Source organism: Eptesicus fuscus, chromosome 20 (assembly GCF_027574615.1).
Source record: "Eptesicus fuscus isolate TK198812 chromosome 20, DD_ASM_mEF_20220401, whole genome shotgun sequence".
In the NCBI taxonomy this organism is placed as follows: domain Eukaryota; kingdom Metazoa; phylum Chordata; class Mammalia; order Chiroptera; family Vespertilionidae; genus Eptesicus; species Eptesicus fuscus.
Window position 1 is genome coordinate 40,292,967 of NC_072492.1, and position 22,424 is coordinate 40,315,390.

Genomic DNA, 22,424 nt, shown 5'->3' on the forward strand with positions numbered 1-22,424 from the left:
GGGAGTCGGGTGGAGAAGCCTGGAAGGATAACAGACTGACAGCATCGAGGAGGTTGTGGAGCAGATGAGAGAGCAGAGGCCGCTGCCTCTGTCCAGGAGACTGTGTGTCTGCTTCCCCCGAGCCCACCTGAGAAGCTGCTCCATTCACGGTTCTTCTCCCTGCAGACGCCCCTGTCCTGGCAAGAGCTTGAAGGAGAGCGGAGCAGCTCCTGCACGCACAAGCGCTCGGCGTCCTGGGGTAGCACAGACCACCGCAAAGAGGTAACTGTCCCCTTTGACCTCCTGGCTGGAGTAGCTGCCTCTTGTCCACCCCCGGCACCGTGGGTGCACCTGCTCCAAGGTGGACTCACACTTCCTGTCTCACTTGCCTTGACCTGGTCTTTTCCTCATGGGATGACTCCTTTGCAGCTGCCTCCCAGCCGCCTGGTGGCCAGGCCTTTGGAGCCAAGACCCTCCTGCCAGCAGGGGCTTGGCCAGTGGCTGCTGGTGCCCGTCAGCAGCCAGGCACAGGGTGGGAGCCACCATTGTTCTCTCTGTGCTTTGAGGTTGGATCCAGATAAGCGGTTCAGAGGCTGGAGGAAGATAGGGAGTGCCTTCCTGGGAACTGAAAAGCCCCCACCCCATGTAGTACTTACTATTCATCCAGCCTTAGTTTAAAAGAAGAAAAAAATAGTTATTGTTTCCAAGCACTTTTCCTGGCCCTCCTTTTCTCTCAGGAGGGTTCCAGTCATCGAGGTTGACTAGAGAAAGCCATAGACTGCAATTCCAGGGCTCCCAACCCAGTTGTGTCCGCCACGCCGTGGGGCCGCCCCTAACGGCCCAGCTTGCCAGGGTCACCCTTGACTCTTTTGTGTGGGAGTCACTTCTGCCTTCTTGGTTGCAAAAACAGAAAAAATATGAAGTGTTTAAGGCTAGTGGAAAATGCAAAGTATTTAACGTTTGTAATTATCAGAGTAAGCAAGTTATTTACACTAAGCATGGAGTCATGGTTGAATGATCCCCAATAGCAAATCTGAAAGCACTTTCTTTTTGGCAGTAGTCATATTGCGTGGCTGTGGGCAGCAAATCTACCCTCCAAATTCCATTTAATTTAGGCCCGTATTTAAATAGCTCAGCTTCTGAGCATTTGCCAGCTGAGGCAAGTAGGTATAGAATCCCAAATGTGACAGGGATAATATTCAAAATTGTTGATGATAATCCATAATTGTTACAGGAAATGGAAGTCAGGACAAAATCTGATATTCCCTCTGGAGAGCTTGCTCCTCGCTCAGTGCAGTCTGCTCTAAAGTGGGGGGAAATCCTTCCATCCTTCCTGGTCCCGGGGCCTTTGAGATAGCTGTGAATGTACTTTGGGGAGTGAATTAAAAAACATCATTTCCCATTTCTATTAATAGAGTAGTATTCCATGCCTTCAGAATCTATGAAAGACAAAAACGGTTTGAGTGTAGTGTATTTTTAAATTTTTTGGCAACTGATCCATCTATGCAATACATGGTAATTAAAAATATCAAGTAATCCAGTTGACAAGGCTCCCAGCTTGCCCGATGAACCCATCATCAGAGTTTTGAACACCACGGAGGTGGCTTGAGATGGAAGATGAACTGCCATCTCCCTTTTAGGCATTTTCATGGGCCTCTGGCAGGAGCCACTGCTGGGGGCGGGACCCAGTGCACTTCTGCTTTGCCTCACCTGCCTTCCCTCTCCCTCTCTCTGGGCCCCCAGATTACCAAGTTGAAGCAGCAGCTGCAGAGGACAAAGCTGAGCCGCAGTGGGAAAGAGAAGGAGCGGGGCTCCCCACTCCAAGGAGACCATGCTGTGCGGGGAACTCTGAGGGTTTGTCACCTCCCCACTCTCTCCCCTTTGTCGTCCTCTATGGCACACTCCCCCCAACATGTGGGCAACACCTGAGCCCTACCACACCACATGTCCTGTGGCCCCGTGGGTGCCCAGGTAAAGCTTTAGTGCAAACTTGGACTTGGTGAATGACATTAGAAGAGCTTCCTACTGGTCTGAATTTCTCTCTCCTCCACCCTCATCCCCTGTGCAACTGAGGCCACGATGCTCCTGCAGCCGTTAAAAGTGTACCCCAGACCTCTCAAAGCGCTGACTTCTGGAGAAAACCCCACTGACTGGACCTATTGCAACCAGTAACTGTGCCCAGATCCTCCTTTACTCACTTGGTTTTGCTGTGTAGACATGACCATCACCCCCAGCCAGAGCTGGTAACTGTCGGGCTTGGTGGATTTCAGTGAGTGCTTCGTGTGCTTCCTCCTCAGGCGTCCCCTCCCAGCTTCCCCTCAGGGTCCCCTGTCCTTCGACTCAGCCCCTGCCTGCACAGGAGCCTGGAAGGGCTCAACCAGGAGCTGGAGGAGGTGTTCGTGAAGGAGCAGGGTGAAGAGGAGCTGCTGCGGGTGAGTGAGGCTGCACCCTGGATGCATTGACAGGTGGCGTCTTGCTGAGTCTGGGCGCCGGGGCTGGGACTCTTGCTCTTCGGGGCTCACAGGCTATGGCCGCACAGCAGAGTAACATGCAGACACCAGCCTGCGGAAGAAACACGGATTGAGTTGATTAGACTCAAATGGACTTAACCACAGGGACAGCAGAGCTGCGTGGGTGGAACGGGACGGCTTTGTGGTGGTAGGTCGACAGGAGGAGCAGGAGCTGGCAGAGGAAGGTCCCAGAGGGAGGAATGAGCGAGACGTTGTTCTTCAGCCAAGCACCAGCTCACTTCCCGCATACTTGGCACCGCTGCCGTCACCCCTGTGCCCAGTGAAAGCCACCCATTGCCTGCGTTACCACTTCCCTCCCCCATCTCTACCTGATGACAGATACTCACCCTTCCTGCCCAGTGCCCCCGTGTGGCCTTCTTCCCACCCCACTCCCAGGCAGAATTATTTGCTACCTTTCCTGAAGTCTCAGGCACATTTTTATACTGACACAGTACAATTGGGGAGTGCCAGTTGGGCAGTATTAATATAATTCCAGTGGGCACACTCCTCAGTTTACGATTTACTTGCTGGGTGATTTTAAGTTGGCATATATGTAGAATTTTATACCCACCCAAACACACGCGCACAATTTGGTGAGCTGTGGGTACAAAGTGCCACTGAATGTGAAAGGGGGCAGGGGTGTTTAGTGCGTGATGATGTTTTGCATACTCGTCCTGTAGTGGCCTACAGCGGTCACAGTGTCCTGGTGGCTGGCACATAGAAGGCCCCTGCCCTCAGGCTTACAGCCCGATAGGGGTGACACATTGAGAAACCATTCAGATAAATAGGCAATTATAACTTGGCTGCAAGTGCCACCAGGGAAGAGAAGGAAATGCTGGGGGAGAAACAGCAGGGGTTTTCCCTTAGATGGGGCTGGGGGAGTCGGAAATCAGTGACTTGAGGAAATGGCGTCCTGTTGTCGCTGTGTGTTATGAATAGAGGATGGAAACAAGGGCCAAGGGAGGACCCCAAGGCTCCCCACAGCTCTGTAGTCCTGAAGAGCCAGGACAGAGTCATCACCCACCCTTTCCCCGGCAGATCCTCGATATTCCTGATGGGCACCGCGCCCCAGCTCCCCCCCAGAGTGGCAGCTGTGATCTCCCCCTCCTGCTCCTGGAGCCTGGCAACCTCTCCAGCTCTCCCTCCATGCCCCTGGCATCCCCCCAGCCTTCTGGCCAGACCAGCCGCGAGGAACATCGGGGTGCTGTCGAGGACCTGGCATCCATCCCCAACGACAAAGGTAAGCAGTATATCTTTGTGAGTCATCTTTATTCCATACATTATACTAGTCATAACAATGGTCCTTGATATCGATTCGGATTTGTAATTTACATAAAGTCCCTGCACCTATACTTTTATTTAATCCTCACTGGAATCCAAAGAAGCACTCCCTCCATCCCCATATTTGGCTTGAAAGCCCTCGAGTCTGTTCAGGTGTCCACTGTACCCATTACCAGCAGTAGGTCTCAAGGGGGTTGTAAATGATATAAAATAAGAGAACGTGCCCTGGTTCGACCCAGATGGAAACCCAAACTCTCTGACCCCAAATCTCTACTTTCCGCTGTGCCCTGGCCGCATCACGAACAGGACAAGATACCAGTCCTTCCTCCTGGTAGCAATGATCCTTACTTTATAAAGCACCATTGCCTGCATCGCCTCATTTGATTCTCACAGCAGCCCCAGGAGGGAGGCTGGCCAAGGGCAGGACCTAACAACACACAGAGGTAAACAGAGCACAGAGTAATAAGGAATAAATGTGAGATAAATACAGATAAAGTCAATATTTGCAAGCTAGGCAAAGTACATTCGCTGTGTGAAAAGCAAGAAGAATTTTATCCCATGAGTGGGGTTGAGTAAAGATTGCTTCTCTGAGTCAGTACAAGAGCTCTTCCTGGAAGAAGGGATAGATTTTCAAGGCTGTGGAGAGGAAGAAGCTATGGTATGTTGGCAGGCAGGGCAGTGCAGTCTTGGAAGAAGGAAGAGAGAGAGTCAGAAATTAGGATTCCTTTAAGTCCGAGGCTTAGAGTTCCAATCGCCGTTCATCTCCTGGAATATACAGTTGGTCTTAGACCTGACTTTTCTGTCAATTCAACTGCATTGTTTTTATCCTGTGTAACAAGATACATATTTTTGTAAGCTGCCTCAAAGATCTTTTAAGGTAGAGTATAGAAAAACAGCCTGGATTAGCATGACCCCTGCCCCCACCTCACTGTGTCTTCAGCCCCTTCCCTTCACACCCGGGCCTGAGCGAAGGGCGGTGGAGATCTTTCCTTCAGCGCCACCGGACTCAGCCTTGCTCTGTTTGCAGCCTCCCCTCCAGGCCACCCGGCCTTCCTTGAAGACGGCAGCCCATCTCCAGTCCTTGCGTTTGCCTCCTCCCCTCGGCCCAATCACAGCTACGTCTTCAAACGGGAGCCTCCGGAAGGCTGTGAGAGAGTGCGTGTGTTTGAAGAGGCCACGTGAGTACATTAGCGGGAGGGGCAGGGATGGGGGGCTAGCCCTGTGTTGTCCCACCGGCTAGGCCCTGCTTCCATCTTGGACTCTTTCTCATCCTAGAGGTGCTGTCAACTTTAGATTATTGGTACTGCAGATTTTCCATGATCAAACTTGTTGACATTACCTACTCTGAGCACCAAATTTTTGCTTATCATTATCTCCATAGAAACCTTCTCTCTGCCCACATGCCAGCCACAAGCGCAGCAGGAGCTGGAAAGGAAAGAGCTCTGAAACTAAACCCTTTGTTTCTGCTATTTTTTTCCCATCCCTGGGGAAGGTGTGAGAATTTGCTAGACCATAATCAGAGAGAGAGAGAGGATATATTAGTAGTTCTCTTCAGGCAGAGATGAGAAGTGTCTTGTCCCCACTGAAGCTTTCTAGTTGCTTCTGAGTCAAGTCTTCACCCTGCAGGTTCAAGTGTCAAGAATGTCCAGACAGAAATTTCCCGTCTTTGCAAGTAAGGCCTATGGAATCTTCCCAAACCTGATTGGACAGTTCAGAAGCCATTCTTCCATTAGCAGAGAGAATTGAGAGCTGACCCTTCCACATGTCCACACAGCCAGCCCCCTGTGATAGGCACCCTAAGAACTCATTTCACTCCCCCTCCCCCCACCAGCTTTAATATTCATCAAGGCAGATTCACCATGGACGCTGTGGTTTCCATGGCAGTCAGGAAGTTTGGTCACAGTGTATGAGTGGACATTTAGCTGGGACAGGGTTTGTGGCCTTGAGGACTCCATTTGCATCTCAGGTAAGGGAGAGGCCGGCCCAGGGTAGTAGCAGGAGGTACATATATAACCCGGAGTAGGAGTTAAGGAGAAAACCATAGCCAACTGGGGTGTTTCTCGCATCACTGTTGCCTGGTTTCTCTCCAGAACCCTGAGTCTCTGGGTGAATTGGAGGGAAGAGGCCAGATTGTGTAGCAGACTCTGGATTTTTGTGCCCTTCCCTAGTCCACGCTATAGCTGAGTAATTACAACATCGGATTGCTTGTGGAAATTGGGCAGTTGCTTGCTTGAGTCTTTTGTAGACTCAATGTTGGAAGAGGTCTTAAAGTCATCTCATCTAGATTCCTGCCCGTGTCAACCCTTTGAGAAAGGTGCTAATCCATCACTTCCTTTCTAAGCTACCCCGGGATGGAAATTCTCAGCTCGTTGGGGTCTCTTCATTGTGTCAACTTTCCTATTGGGAAGTTCTTGTATTTAGTGCTTCTTTTGCCACATTTCCCTCTTCCTATCTAGCTGCTGACCCTGTGAGATGGCCTGGATTTCCCAGGGAGGGAATCAAGCTGTTCAGGGTCATGCTGGTTGCCCTCATTGTCCCTCACACGTTGCTTGGTCTCTGGGTCACCTTCCCCGCATGCATCAGCGAACCCCGAGTACATTCCCTCTCCTGCCCATTCCACTCTTCTTCCGGGGTTTGGAATTCTTAGAATTTACACCTAAAGTAGTAACCAACTTATCAGGCTCTACACCAAGTGCCTTTTTCTGTACATACTCTACTTCAAGGAAAAGGTAGTTGATAGGAACCACTGGCAACAGAGCTTCCCCCATCTTCTTACACATTCATCTTCATTCAGGATCCTCACAACCAGCAGCTTCTTGGGCTGTTTAAACTTCAAAACATGGTTATACACTTCCTTTTTTTTTATCATAAGGATTCCTTATTCTAGAACTCTCCAACCTAACCTCCTTTTACCCTCCCATTTCCCCTACATGATCAGAAGGGAACGGATGATTCTTTCCTCGTTAAAGGTGAGACAGTTCAGGCTACGACCACATGATGAGTTAGAACCTAGAGCTCCGATGGGGTCTGGCCTTTCCCACAATGGTTGCTATCTTTCCCTCCTAGCACATATTCTAAAAATCACACCTTCCCACTGTGCTCAAGAGTGAGAGTCTTTAGGCCAGGAGATTTCAGTGGAGGACACTTTTTACTCCCACAGGACATTCGGCAACGTCAGGAGACATTTTCGGTTGTCACAGCCTGGAGGGAGGGGGTCAGGTGCTACTGGCACCTAGTGGGTAGGGTCCAGGGATGCCATTGACATCACAACCAGTGATTATCCAGCCCAAAATATCAATAGTGCTGAGGCCAAGAAACCCTGCTTTAGACTGTAAAAAGTCTTAGAAAGTCATTTGCCTGGATCTCTGCTTTCAGTCAAGGGGTCTGCCCCCAAAACATGGTTTTACTGATGAAATCTCCCAAATTAAAAGATCCCTTAGTCTCTTCTAGAATCAGATTGTCAGGAATTTCTCCTTCCTGTCTAGCTTTAATCCCTCTTGTTTCCATTTCCTGTTGTTCAGCCATATTTCTAAAACACAAGAGCCAAGGATCCCAAAGACTGGCTGTTGCTCAGTACCCTTTCTATTTTTTGGTCAAGTTACCATCCTGTTTTAACAAAGACCCAGCTTCTCTATTCCCTGGACGCTGGTGGTTTCTTTTTTGCTCCAAGTGTGCATGCATGTGTGTGCATGCGTGTGTGTGTGTACACATGTGTATATCTGTGTGTTTCTTTCTCCATCCTCCAGGTCTCCAGGTCCTGATGTGGCCTTCCTGACTTCCTGTCCCGACAAGAACAAAGTCCATTTCAACCCGACCGGCTCGGCCTTCTGCCCTGTCAGCCTGATGAAGCCCCTCTTCCCCAGCATGGGCTTCATTTTCCGAAACTGCCCCTCAAGCCCAGGGTCCCCTCTCCCTCCCGCCAGCCCCAGGCCACCGCCTCGGAAGGATCCAGAGGCCTCCAAGGCCTCCTCGCTGCCATTCGAGCCATGGCAGCACACCCCGCCCTCAGAAGAGCCCGTGCTTTTCCACAGCTCCCTGGTGGTCTGAGGGCCACCCCACCCCTTCACCACGGAGACCAGTGCCTTGGTGGCAGGCCCCTCCCTAGCGCCCCTGAGGTGGGGGATAAAGGAGCCCTTCCCTCTCGGCCTTCGAGCACTTTCATTTATTGTGTCAAAGCCCTGGGTCCTCTTTCTGATGGACGCTGTCCCTCCTAGTGGGAGGGGACCTGCCTTCTCCACTAGCAGCTGGGCAGCTCACAGATCATACCTGTGTTCTTGCCACCTCTCTTACTTGGTGGAAAACTCACCCAGAGGGTCTTGGGCCCCCTGCCCTTGGGTGTGAGTCCAAAGGACTGTATTTGGGACCCTTGTCCTTGTCATGAAGCAAGCTGGCCATGATCAGGGTAGAGGGGACACCACAGATTTCCTCCCCTCTCCTCCATAGACATAGAAGAGGAGACGGGAAGAGATAGATACCCACATCTTCTCAGCCTCCATCCCATGCTTCCCTCTCATTGGAAGAGCTGACCAAAGCAGCCCTAACGGGCCATAACACTTGACCAATCCAGCTGCTGGCAGAGAGGGGACCTTAGCGTTTTCCCAAGTGGCGTTTTCATCTCACTTTCATCCTAAGATTGTCTTAAGCAGCAGCTCAACCTGCCCAGCCCCAGGTGGGTAGGGGGAGGAAGGAAGAGCTGGCATTCCTCCAGGTGGCAGGTGGGGACTCTATACCCTCCACCTGCCCCAGGACTGGGTTGGATTAGAAAAATGCCTATTTTTCTTGTATCGATGTAGAAACTCTATTTTCTCCCAAAGACACTATTTTTGCAGCTGTTTGAAGTTTGTATATTTTCCGTACTGCAGAGCTTCACAGAATTGAAGAATGTTAATGTTCAAGTTTTCTTATCCTGTGTTTAGAAGTTGTTGTTTTGTTGGTTTTTTTTGCAGATCTTGGTGTTAATAGACCAAATAAATAAGTATACCCAGCAGTTTGAGGTTCTGTTCAATATGGGGTGTGTGTGTGGGGGGGGGGGAGGCGAAAAGGGAGAGATGGAAATTGAGGGTATTTTATTGATTACTTCATCCTTGTCTTTAAGAGGAGCCTTAACACATAATGATGTCAATGAACAGAGTCCCTGTCCTCACGCCACCAGGCTTGGATTCTTTACATGGATGAATCAACAGTGGATCCATGGAAAGACGGTCCAGAATGAAGAGTGTGGTGGAGGTTTGGCGAAGGAGTCATACTTTTCTTGACTGAGTCTGGAAAGCTACCTTGGGAGGGTGGGTTTCAGAGAGGAAGTTAGGGTGACCAATGGAAGACAATCTGACGTTGTGGGTGCTCCTTGACTAGTAGAAGAAATTTCTTATCCTTCTGCTGCCTCTCAGCTATTAATAGTGCCACACCTGTAAGAGCTCTTAGGCTTTTTGGAGAAATGGAAACAACCATCCCAACATTCTGATGGTGTTTTGCAATTTTCAAAACATTTTCACAAAAGACACTAATCCCCAATGTATGGATGAAAAGTTGACTACCCCAAGGGCAGTTATAATAACTACAATTACATCTATCTGAAAGACCTCAAGACAAACTCCTATCCCAACTTGGTAAACATCAGATAACGCTTGCATAAAATGTCATTGATGTGCTTGCATAAAATATCATTTAAATATTAAAACAACTCAATGAGAGAAATGTGATAAATCCCACTGTACTCCTGAGGGAAGGGCAGAAAGACTGAATACGTTTACCCCAAAGACAAAGAGACAATGCTGGGATTGGGAACCAGATCATTTGAATCCAGTGCCCCTGCTTCTAACCACAGCACTGCCCCACTTGTTATTCATTCCATCCCCATTCATTTCAGGTGAGGAAACGATTGGGCGGGCAAGGGAATTGTTTGAAATCCCAGCTGGTGAAGAGGCAGAGCTAGGAACTACAACCCAGGTCACTCTCCCAGCTGCTGCTCCGTGCCCTGCAATCACTGACTCAGTGGATAGACACAGTGCAAGGGCTAACGTATGGAGGTCTCTCCTCCCCCACTAAAATGAAGGAGAGAAAGGATTGAGGACAGACCCCATCTTCCCTCTCTTACCCCTCCCCCTGAAAGATATTTGGCCTATTCCCTAAAGCCTGATTAGTCAGCCAGGCCTGGGAGTGATGGGTGTGGTGCTGCCCCGAGTTTCCTTCCTTTGCCCGAGGCTGTGCCAAAGGAGCCGGCTGCTACACGGGGAGAAGGAGCCCAGATAGCCCAGAGTGCAATGAAGTGGGAGTTGGGGGTGGGGAGTGGAAAGACCTGGGGTCAGTCTTGCCCTGGTTCTTGGTGCCAGCAGGTGGATGCCCCACACTTGGATAAGGGAGGAGCTCCAGCAAGGAGCTCATTAATAGGAAAGAATCGGGAGGGCGGAGGGAGGGTTTGCTCCATTGTTGGTAAGTTGTAAGACCCCAGAGAAAATTTACTTCAACAGCTTCCATTTCCACCTCCAGGTTGTGAGGAAATAAGATTGGGATTGAGAAAGAGTAATTAATACTTTCGCACTGCACACTTTACAATTTATAAAACACTTCCACAAACCTCAGCTCATTTGATCCTCACTACAGTCAAGAGGGGACAGGGTGCTTTCAGTAATTATCCCGTTTACAGGCAGAAAGCTGTGGCACGAAATTAGGTGACATACGTAGGTTGCCCTGCCTTTGAGAGAGGGGACAAAAGCCCTGCCGCCCTCGGTTTGCCTAGTGAAGTGCGGTAGGAGGAGGATCGCTGACCTAAGCCGGGCCTTGAACATTCTTCTGGTAGAGTGGGGGTAGACGCTGGGCAGCGGCTAGGGGGCGCTAACGCTCCACTAAGCATTTCATGGCGTTAGGACCCCGTAGAAGCCCGACGGCCGGCCGGGAAAAAGACTCTTCGATTTGCCCAGCCGCCCGCACCGCCTTCTCCCCGCCCACCTGTCAGTCTTTACACGGCACAGCCAATCGGTGACCTCCACATCCTTCTACATCATCACTCCACGCCCGCATAACTCGTAGGTCTTCCCGTTGAGCTCGGGGTTGTAGTTGTCCTCGGAGTTGCCTGATTGGAAAATCTCGAGGGCAAGACATTCACCTCGGGGCAGCTGCCCCCCACTGCCCACTAGAGACGAGACCAAGATCCCGGGGTGCTTTTCCTTTCCTTGGAAGTGGTTTCTGGGTTCTGAGGAGTTTCCCCCTCGGCAGCCCTGAGCTGGCAGTTGTGGCGGTGGCTGTTGGGCCCTGCTGCGCGGCGGTCGCATGCAGCTCCTATGAGGCCCCTGTCGCCGGTCGGCGATGTCCGGCTGGAGCTGTCGCCGCCGCTGCCGCTGCCGGCTGTGAGCGGGTCTCCAGTGGGGTCTTCTGGGCGTCTCATGGCCGCTAGCAACTCCCTGGTGCCCGACCGGCTGCGGCTGCCGCTCTGCTTCCTCGGCGTCTTTGTCTGCTACTTCTACTATGGGATCCTGCAGGAAAAGATGTGAGCGGGCCCCCGGGTGGGGAGGCAGACACCCCCCGCTATCCTGCCGCCTCCCCGCAGCCTGTGGCGGGGTTCGCGGTCTTCACGCCCCTGCCCCGGCTGTTCCCTCTCGCCCGCCCGCCCTTCCAGCACCCCAATACCTGTGCAGCGCCGCTCAGCCGCCCCAGGTTTCCAAAATGCGAAAGTTGGTGTTTGGATTCTGGGGACCTGGTGATTGTTCTTCCCTTGATTCCTTTCCCCCCTATTGGTTCTAAGGGCTTGGGTTTTACAGGCTGGGACTTACTTCCACCCACACCCCCAGCACCACCCCCACCCCCACCCCCACCAGGTTTTCGTGACCTGTGCCGGTTCCTCTTTGGAACTCCTAGATGCTTGCAGACAGCTGACTCTTTCGCCCTCGGGTCTTGCTGCTGTAGCCCAAATCCCTTCTGCAGCCTGGGGTACCTCGTTTCACCATCTAATTTTCTACGTTTCTTCTAACTCCATCCTTTAAGGACATTCTTGTCCTAGGCTACAGGATTAGCAGGCTGGGATGTCTAATTTCTAAACCCAATAAGGTGGGCCCCTTCTGTAAATGAGCCCGGTGATCCTTACCAAACTCTCCCTACCTCCAGCGAGGCAAGATAATTTCAAAGTTTAAAGTGCCTCTGGACATACGAGATGACACTGAAGGAAATACACTGATTCCTCCCCGTTCTTTTTCGTGCATTTCATTTCTAGAACAAGAGGAAAGTATGGGGAGGGAGCCAAGCAGGAGACGTTCACTTTTGCCTTAACTTTGGTCTTCATCCAATGTGTGATCAATGCCGTGTTTGCCAAAATCTGTGAGTACCTAGATAGTATTCTGTTATGTGCCCCCTCCCCTTTGTATCCGGGACTTTAGGCAGTGATCCAGTTCTTAAGGTCTAACTCTCAAGATCTCCCTCCCCCCTTAGCACTTACATGGCCTTTCTGTTGAGTCTATAAAACTCATGGCTTTGGAATGGAGTAAAACCCTGTCTCCTTACATTAGACCAACTGAGTCAAATGGGCAGAGAATGGGTCCTCTGTATTTCAGGTGCCCATTGAGAATACTTAATTTTTCTTTGTCCTTTGGTTTTCCTTTATGTGTCAACTTCAAGCATGTTTTGAGCTTTCTCCCTGTTCCCTGGGGGCTAACAGCAGGCTAACTAGTCCCTTGAACGGAATGATTCAGTGCCCCACCTCTGCCCTGCCTGAGGTCTTGTGTTAGGCTTAGGTGGGATTGGAGAGTTGGATAATCTACAGGTATTTCCCAGTGCAAGAGGACAGAAATAGCTTGTACTTATTTTATTTGACAGACAGGTTTTTTTTCCCATGTGGCTTCAACTTTTGCTCAGTGGTCCATTCTAGGCCCACCAAGTTTTTCTTGCCTGTTTTCTTTTTTGTCTTCTCCCAGTGATCCAGTTTTTTGACACTGCCAGGGTGGATCGTACTCGGAGTTGGCTCTATGCTGCCTGTTCTATCTCCTATCTGGGTGCCATGGTCTCCAGCAACTCAGCACTACAGTTTGTCAACTACCCAACTCAGGTGAAACCTCAGGATGGGATGAGGGTTGGATCAGAAGTTATTTGAAAAGGACTAAGGATTTTTCCCTCAGGTCTGTGACTTAAATAAAAAGAAAGGATGTTTGAGGAATTTAGAGTGCAAAGAGCCATAGATCTGAGGTTTAGCGGTGGTGGGTTGGCCTCCAGAGGGCTGCTTTTTTGAGGCTGCAGTCTCTGATGCAGGCCCACACTTACTCATCTTAATGCAGCACTTAGCATAGTACCTGGCAAATCACAGATGCTCAGAAATTATCTGCTGAATTTAATTTCAGGTCCTTGGTAAATCCTGCAAACCAATTCCAGGTAAGGAGAAGAAGATGGTCTCCCATCTTCCATCCTCTCTTCTTATAATAAACCCTCACCTTCTCTGCTGGAGCTCTGAGCCTCTACAGCCTTCATCATCCATTATAGCTATCTCCAGGACTTCCCTCCATCCCTCCCCCTGCCATCCTTCATCTGTGTCAGTACCTTTGGTGTTGGATATACATGAGCTGGGAGCTAGAGGCTTCATGTGGTCAGTCATTTTGGTGTCCCATGTGTTTCCATTGTCACCCTAACTTCCATTTTGACCATCAGTTACTTTGTCTCAACTTTTCACTCTTCCTCACTGCACCCACCTTTGCCCTGTTCCTTCCTGGACCTTTCATCTTGGTTATCTACCTTTTCCCTGCCTTAGACTCTGTGTTCAACCCTTTGCTCAGTCATCTCTATCTAGGTGCCAACCTCATACCACACCCTCCTCTTATCCTCTGTAGGCCTTCCTTCACGGACATACTTTTCTCCCATGAATCTTTTCTTGGCTCCTAGGAGGAGAATGTTGGGCTTATCAATGTCTGCGGGTTCCTGAACTTTCCATTCTCTTTCTTCCCTGTAGTCATGCTCCTTGGAGTGACCCTCTTGAAGAAGAAGTACCCAATGGCCAAGTACCTGTGTGTGTTGCTGATTGTGGCTGGAGTGGCCCTTTTCATGTACAAACCCAAGAAAGTAGTTGGGATGGAAGAACACACAATTGGCTATGGAGAGCTGCTCCTGGTATGTGTTCCTGGTGGGAAAGGCGGCCTTTTTCAGTCATCTTAACCAAGGAAAAACCCCACCGAGGCAGGCAAAAGGCCCGTTACAGGTCTTGAGAGAGGTGGTGGTGTTCCTTGCCCCCATTTTTGGTCTTCGTCTCTTGCTACATGACCCCTGGCTTTGCTAAGGCCATAGTAGGGAGCCTGAAATATTTAACTGCAGCTCAGCTCTCCTGGGAAAAGGATGACACTGAGGCTTATGTCTAAATGCTCGTGTGACTTTACAGAGATCTGAGAACAAAGAGTGAAGGAGTAGTATGTCTCTCACTGGCTTTCTGAGAAACCTGAAGCCAGAGTTAAAAATCTATTAATAATAAAAGTATAATATGCTAATTAGACCAGACAGCCCAACGACCTTCTGGGTGCCAGAGGGAAGCCTGTGCTGGCTGCCAGCAGCCGGGGGAAGGAAGGCCTACTCTTGCACGAATTTCGTGCATCGGGCCTCTAGTAATACTATAATAGCTATTGCTTACTGTATATAGGCACTGTTTCAGGTGTTTTACATACTAATTGATTAATTTTTACAACAATAACCTCATAACATAAATAGTATTATCTTCATTTTACAGATGAAGAAACTGAAACAGGTTAAGTTACTTGCCCATGATCACATGGCTACTAAGTGGCAGTTAGTGGCTAACATTGCTCAGATTTCTAATCCAGGCTGTGTGACCACAGAATCCAGTCTCTCAAGTGCTATCTTCCATGCCAGCAGGCTAATGTGCTGGGAATAGATTTTCTCTCTCTAGCGTTAATGGAAGAATGTATGTGGCTCACCACAACCTGTCCTCCGTCCTTGCACGCCAGGCTCCATAGCAGTGTGTCAGAAAGTGGTAGGCTTCCTGCCCTGTCCTGATTACATTACAACCATATGGCTCAGATAGCCTGTCATTCCAGTGCCTGGGGGACAAGGGAGCTTACATGGTCTCTCCCCATCCTCCACCCATGACCAAATGGCAGCATTTTGTTCTGAGGACTCTGTCTTAAGGCAACAGCTTTCTGAGGAGTCTCAGAAAGGTGAGAGTCCTGTGTCCTGGGTCAGGGAGGGGCACTGTTGGCCGTCTCGCCGCAAAGTACAACCTTTCTTTTCCAGTTACTATCTCTGACCCTGGATGGACTGACAGGTGTTTCCCAGGACCACATGCGGGCTCATTACCAAACGGGCTCCAACCACATGATGTTGAACATTAACCTTTGGTCGACATTGCTGCTGGGAGCTGGTAAGGAGCCGTTCTGCTGTTCTTTCTGGGTATCACCAGAGGGCAGACTCTAGTTGATCTCTAGCTCAAATGACAGGTGCTCACTTTGCCCAAGCCAAAGTCCTACCTTGACTCTAAGGTGCCCTCTGTCCAAGCCCCCGAGAATTGTCCTGGGTAAACCTTCACCGCACGCTCGGCTCGCTACTCGTTCCTGGCTCAGCCGGGGCACCCTGTGCTAAGTAACATGGGAGGACACACAGCGGTAGGACAAGGGGTGCCTTGGGAACTCGTCCTCTTCTAAGGGAGGTGAGACATTGGCATGTGGTGTATGTTGAATATAGTTTGAAAATGGATGTATTTGCTTTTAGATCAGTACTTCATAATCTTTTCCAAATCTGGGCACGTGGAGAGAGTAAATATTTTTTTATAGTATAACAGAGGAGGCTGCTGATGTCTGGCAGTGACCAGTGCTTGGGGCTGCCTTGAACTAGGGATGTGTGGATCAGTATCTCCACAACATCTGAGGATCTCTGCTTTCAACCACTTTTGGCAGAAGTAACTAGTTAATTATCAAGCCTTTTTAGGAAGAGCCTTTAGTTAGTTTCTCTAGTCAGAAAAATAGAAAAAGGATGCCTGATGGGCAGATAAAAGCTCACTCCATGCATTTCCCACATCCTATCCTCTTTCAGAGTACTTTAGTGGGCCTTATGCAGGTGTATGCAAGGGTATGGGCACACAGGATGCACCCTTCACCTTTTGACGTTTCTCCCTAGCAATCCTGTTCACTGGCGAGCTCTGGGAGTTCTTGAGCTTTGCTGAAAGGTACCCTGCCATCATCTATAACATCCTGCTCTTTGGCCTAACCAGTGCCCTGGGTCAGGTGAGTGCTTTGAGCGGGGGTGGCTTGGCTTCCCTAAGAGACTGGTCTGGCTGGGAGAGGAGGGGTGGCAAGATTAACTCTGATATCCTATTTCAGACTTCAGACCTTCTGGTAGATACCCAAGAACCAACCTGACCCCCCCCCCCCCTTTTTTCTGTCTTTCTCTAGAGCTTCATCTTCATGACGGTTGTGTATTTTGGTCCCTTGACCTGCTCTATCATCACTACAACTCGGAAGTTCTTCACCATTTTGGCCTCTGTGATCCTCTTTGCCAACCCCATCAGCTCCATGCAGTGGGTGGGCACTGTGCTTGTGTTCTTGGGTAAGTTCCATGCAGAGCAGGCATCTCTGGGCCATACAGAGAGACAGAGCTTTATTTTTCCTCTCCAAAATGTACTTGTGTAATTATGAAATTTATTTAGTTATTTTATAGAAAACTTAAAAATTTTAAATTATAGTTGGCATACAATAGTGTATTCATTTCAGTTGTGATTCGACATTTTTATACTTGATGATGTGATCACCACAATAAGTCTAATAACTCTGTCATCATGCCAAGTTATTGCAATATTATTGCCTGTATTCCCTATGCTGTACACTACATCTCTGGCTTATTTTATAACTGGAAGTTGGTACATCTTATTCCCCTTTACTTTTTTCACTCATCCTCTGTCCCTCTCCCCCCCCGCCCTTTGTTTACCATCAGTTTATTTGGTTCTATGAGTCTTTTTATTTGTTTGTTTGGTTTGGTTTTTTTAGATTTCACATATAAGTGAAATCATACATTATTTGTCTTTCTCTGTCCGACTTGTTTCACTTAGCATAACACCCTCTAGGTCCATCCATGTTGTTGCAAATAGCAAGATTTCATTCTTTTTTTATTACTAACATTCCATTGTGTGTGTGTGTGTGTGTGTGTGTGTATCACATTTTCTTTATCCACTCATCTACTGATGGACACCTACGTTGTTTCCATGTCTTGGCTATTGTAAATAACCTTGCAATGAACGTACGTTCTTTTGAATTAGTGTTCTCATTTTCTTTGGATAAATATCCAGAAGTAGAATTCCTGGGTTGTAAGGAAACTTTTTTTAATCCAGCCTTTCTAGTAAGCATTTAATTTTAGTGATTTCCTTCCAGTGACTCAGGTTTCCCCAGAAACTGAACAGGGTAAAATTATTATATTTATTCTGTATTTTATGATTCCTGTGGGTGAGTTGAGAGAATGAGCTTAGAAATTTTGACTGTTCCTTTCAGTCTTGCTGTAATACACACACACACACACACACGCACACACACACACACACACGTGTGTGTGTAATTACCTGTGTCTTGGTGATTTTTTTTTTCATTTGATGCCATTCTCTTTTCTCCAAGGGAGCTTTATAAAACCCATGTTTGGAAACTAGTTTTATTTAAAGCCCCAATTTTGGAGAATCAAGGCTGAACTCCCCCCCCCCCCCCCCCCCCAAGTCATTGGTACGTTTTCTTTTCCCCCATAATTCTCAGCCCATTTTCTCCCTTTCCACAGGTCTCGGTCTCGATGCCAAGTTTGGGAAAGGAGCCAAGAAGACATCCCACTAGGAAGAGAGACTACCTCCACCGCAGGAATATTTAAGTTATTATTTCAAATAGTGATATCTCTTAGGAAAATGGACACAATAGGGATAAACGACTGGGTTTGTCTGTTTTTTTGTGTTTTTTTTTTTAAAGGAAGCAAAATCACATATTCTGGAGAGAAAAAAAAAAAAGCACTTGGATTTTAACAAGACAGAGTTGGCAGTTTCTGTTCTTGATGACCTGGAGCACAGCCTAACACAAAGAGAAAGAGGGGCATGTTACCCTTTTATTATTAAGATTGCTTCTGAAACAAGTATTGTAGGCAAAGCTCTTCAAAAAAAAAAAAAAGAGAGAGAGAGAGAGAGGGAAGAGGCAGACCTTTATGCCCATTCCCCAAGCTGCTTCCTCTCAGGTGTGGTTACCTGGTTGGGTGGCTAATTCCTTCAAGAGCCTAACCACTATAGGGAGGAACTTTAATAGATTTGCATCCTCCATCCCACAGGTGAGAGTCTAAATGTGCCAGGAGAGGTGGCTGGATTAGAGCCTTAGAATGTAAAAAAAAAAAAACCCACACATTTTCTCCAAGTTCTGGTGGGGAAATATTTCTTTAAAAAACTATATATATTCTCGCCTGAGGAAACTTCTCTTGAGGTTGGGGTATACTGAGCCCAGAGCCTCAGAGTCTGCTGTTTTCACATTTTCCCACTGCCTCCCCTTCAGCCAAGCTCACCCAAGAGCGGAGACCCAAATGTATGTCATGAACAGCCTTGGAAGGTCTGATTCCCTCTCCATCTCTGTCTGAGTCCACCTGGTCCCCTCCTGGGGAGGCTGGATTAATCCTTCCTATTCTCCTGCCCCCTTCAGCTGCTAACGTACTGCAGTCCTCTGCCGTCCTGGCTGAGCCAAGGTGTCACCATGCCAGCTTCTGTCTGTTGCTGGCGGAAGGCATGGTGGCTGAGTCCTGGCACAGAGCCGCTGCTGAGTTTTCTGGGTGGCAATGGGGGGAGAAGGCGGAGCGTGGACCGGAGCCACCTGCCTACTGCTGCCTTCAGAGTTGGAAATCGCAGTCCTCCAGGGACCACACTTTACACATGAAAGTGCATTTCTACCAGCTGCAACTTTCACTCCATCTGTTCAGCAGCCCCAGCCCTGGGCTCTCCAGATGGGAGCCCAGCCTCCTTCCTGAGCCCTGCCTTGCCACCCCCCGCCCAGCCTTTCAAGCCCTGTCTCATTTGCACTCATCTCCCTCTAGGGGCCTGGGTGTCGCTGCAGCTCTGGCCCTAAGGCCCCCTCTCATTTTGAACTTGAGAGAAGAGGTTTTAGGTACATCTACTGAAATTTCTTCACTCCTTACCCTACTCTTTTTCTTTTTTTTTTATAATATATTTTTATTGATTTCAGAGAGGGAGAGAGAAACATCAATGTTGAGAGAGAATCATCAATCGGCTGCCTCCTGCACGCCCCCTACTGGGGATCGAGCCCACAACCCAGGCATGTGCCCTTGACCAGAATCGAACCTGGGGCCTTTCAGTCTGCAGGCCGATGCTCTATCCACTGAGCCAAACCAGTTAGGGCCCCACTCTTTTTCATCCTGAAAGTTGCGTCAATTGCTGATGGTTCTTCCAAACTGTCTTCTCCTGTGGCTCAGTTGGGGAGTATGTTACCAGGGGCAGGGGCCTACTGTTTTAACAAGAGACATTTTCCCAGCTATCAGAACACCCCCCTACCTCTACCCCTGCCATTTCCAACTAGCTGTCTCAGACATGCCTAATACTAGTCACCAAGAACAAGACAATTCTCAACAACCCAGCGTGGCTCTCACCTGTTAGTAAAGCAAACGTGTCCTACCCACAGTGGGCTAGGAGACAGGTTCTGGTATGTTCATCCAGTCCCTGTCCACCTAACACTCCCTTTTGTGTGCCACATGCTGTGAAATGCTAGGAGCTCAAAGTTGAATAGGACCAGCACTTGCCCTTTAAGGGTTTATAGTCTAACAGGGAGATGGGTAAACAAATCATTGCATCTCAAACGTTCAGGGGTAGCAAGGAAGGGAGGTGTCTGGGCACGGTGAGGCTTGAGCTGGAGGGAGTGTGGGAAGATGAAAGGAGGAGGTAGTGAGCTTTGGCTCCACTGCCAAGCAGAGCATGGGGCTTTAAACTGTCTGGCTTCTCCCTCCAATCGCTTCAAGTGAGAGCTCAGGCAGAAGGGTGGCTCTGCAGTGAGACATCTTCCAATTGAATTGGGAGATATTTGAAAACGTGTGAGCTGCCAGCTTGTTCGGGGTGGCATGCTTACCGACAGGATCACGGGAACTGAGAGGGCCAGGTTAGACAAGTCAGTAACACTGTTAGGTTTAATAGGGCCGATACAAACGAAATGCCAGACAAGTTCAAACAAAAGTATGTTGATCCCTAACCTTGGGCGGCCTGATGCCTCGTGTTTCTAAAGATCAAAGGCCTTTCATGTGCAGTTAATTCTCGCTATGTGTGGAAGGGAGGGAAGCAGCACAGCTTTCCCCAGACACTGTTCTCCGAGTTTGAAGTGTATTGTACTGTGTCTATTTTGGTCAAACCATCAGATCCACCTCCTCAGCTGTTTGTTTTTGTTAATCCTCACCTGGGGATATTTTTCTATTGACTTTCAGGGAGAGTGGAAGAGAGGGAAAGACAAACACCCATGTGAGAGAAACACATCGATTGGTTGCCTCCTGCACGCGTCCCGACCAAGGCCTAGACCAGGGAGGAACCTGCAACCAAGGTATGTGCCCTTGACTCGAATTGAACCCGGGACCTTTTGGTCCCCAGGCCAACGCTCTATCCACTGAGCCAAACCAGCTGGGGCAAGCAGTTTTTCCATGTCCTGTACACCACTTAGCCTCTGGCAAGGGGAGTGACCCACAATGTGATTTGGGATAAAACCATGGGGAAAGCTGTTCCGGAATTAAACTGGAGAAGAAACAAAAATTATACATTGTTTTCCAAAGGACTTAAAGGGGCAGGATTTAAACACTGGCTAATCTTGAAAGTGAGGTATTTAGGAATGGATGTGTGCTTTCTCTCAGCCCTGTGACACCCTCATGAAAAGGACTGAGCAAGCACCTGTAGAAATGAAAAAAACAAGTTAGGGAAGCTTGGGTGACCCGCGGGAGGTCCCTGGGCATGTCCCTGAGAGATGAGCTGGAACGCAAGGTTCCCTGCGGTCTAGTATCTTGGGCCTGTGCCCTTGGAGGGAGAGGAGCAAAGCCCCTCAGGAGACACATTGCCTCTGCAGTCTGTCTGGTCCCACTTGCAGTGGAACAGTTTGCACATTTTATGAGTGGTGCTGGTCACTTTCCCCAGATGCCCTGGCAGAGAAATTGCCCTGGGTCTCTGCGGGATCATTCGGCCCTTCCCACTGAGAACACACCAGCTGTCCTTAGGAGCAGCAATCTCATGTATTTATTGAGCTCCTCCTTTCCCAAAGCTTTTTAGTCCGTGACATTTTATCCTTACAACACTCCTGGGGAGAGCTGGGGCCAGAAACAAGTCTCCCCACATTTGAAACTGCATTAACTGAAGGTCACACGACTCTGTGGGAGGGCAGGGCCCCAGAGTGAGTCCACTCACCACAGGTCAGGTCAGCGAGCTAAGCCCAGCTGTTTGGATTTCCTGATCTAGGAGAATTTCCAAATAATTTGGAGGGCTGACAGGTATGCTGCTTTTTTAATCTTCCTAAGTAAGAATATTTAAAACTAATATCACCATTATGGCTTAGAAAAGGACATTTTAACTCTTAAAATTATAGCCCTGGCCCATGTGGCTCAGTTCAGTGTCATCCTGTGCACCAAAGGTTGCTGGTTTGATTCCTGGTCAGGGCACGTACCCAGGTTGTGTTGCATGTAGATCGATGTTTCTCTCCCTCTCCTCTCTAAAATAAAAACATATATGTATTTTTAAATTAGGAAAAGCTACCCATATCAGAATAACAGACCTTTCCTCCAAAGAAACGATGGTTGGAAATCACACCACCATATAGAAAAAAAGATAAATTAATTTTTTAATTGCAGAAAATGTTCACCATAAACCATCCTAGGTTAATAGATGATTGGGCATTTCATTATGATTGTTTGATACAATTAGGTCAGTTTGGGTCTGTATTCCACAATTCAGTTCACTGGAACTGGAATGTCCCATAAGCATGCTGACAAAGATGGAAGCAACCTGCAAAGAGGTTTTACATCCTTTAGCACCCACTGACAGTGAAAACAGCACCCCCTGACCTAGGCCACTCCTGCCTTCCCTCTATAGGGCCAGGAGCAGGCTGTGGGGGCCAAGGGGCTTCCAGGTTAGGGCTGCGAGAGGGAGACTCGGATCCTCTGCTCCAAAATCTACCCCCCTCCCCCGCCCCCAGCCGAATGTTCAGGCCATGGTTTTGCTCACCCAGCTGAGAGTATCCAGAACTTATTCTGGAAGGTTTCACCCATTAGTGAAAGCCAATTTCTGACAGGCACAGCCCTCAGACTGGGAACCAGTGGGCTATGCCTGCCATGGCCAGAAGGATGGGAAGGGAAACCAAGAGAGTCTTGGAATGACGGGTTATTTCATTCAGGGCCTTCCACCTGGCTGAGGCTGGTGGGCTTTCTGTCCCAATATGCCTGCCCTGTTAGTTCTGGGAGAGGTGGGAGAGGGAGGAGGTTCAAGGCCTTTACCCAGGACAGAAATGGACTCTTTCTTCTGTGTTTCATCATGGTATGTGGATGGCCTGAGCTATAGAAGCTCCATGTTTCAGCTTAGGTTCTGACGAGCACCATTTCCTCCTCAGGATCTAGAACTGCCACATTCATGCCACATCCCTGGAAGGAATGCATCCCTCTTACATGAAGGCTGGGAGCTCCCTGAAGTTTCATGTAAAAGTGTGT

General features: G+C 49.0%; 2 protein-coding genes across 3 annotated transcripts in view; both read left to right on the plus strand.

Annotated features, from left to right (window-relative positions):
* FAM117A (family with sequence similarity 117 member A) overlaps positions 1-8,757 on the plus strand; it is a 40,517-nt gene extending 31,760 nt beyond the window's left edge. For both annotated transcript variants that reach the window (XM_008153723.3, XM_028128682.2), the window contains exons 3-8: positions 166-261; positions 1,723-1,833; positions 2,277-2,411; positions 3,528-3,729; positions 4,798-4,948; positions 7,517-8,757. In XM_008153723.3, the coding sequence (XP_008151945.1) occupies positions 166-261; positions 1,723-1,833; positions 2,277-2,411; positions 3,528-3,729; positions 4,798-4,948; positions 7,517-7,817 (996 nt within the window). In that variant the 3' untranslated portion in view covers positions 7,818-8,757. The remainder of the gene's footprint in view (positions 1-165; positions 262-1,722; positions 1,834-2,276; positions 2,412-3,527; positions 3,730-4,797; positions 4,949-7,516) is intronic.
* A 2,064-nt stretch (positions 8,758-10,821) lies between these two features.
* Positions 10,822-17,738, plus strand: SLC35B1 (solute carrier family 35 member B1). The gene is made up of 9 exons (XM_008153724.3): positions 10,822-11,253; positions 11,974-12,077; positions 12,671-12,801; positions 13,091-13,121; positions 13,693-13,850; positions 14,982-15,108; positions 15,861-15,967; positions 16,136-16,289; positions 17,499-17,738. Exons 1-9 carry the CDS (start codon positions 11,048-11,050, stop codon positions 17,549-17,551), a joined length of 1,071 nt encoding a protein of 356 aa, XP_008151946.1. The 5' UTR covers positions 10,822-11,047; the 3' UTR covers positions 17,552-17,738.
* Positions 17,739-22,424: the final 4,686 nt, after the last annotated feature.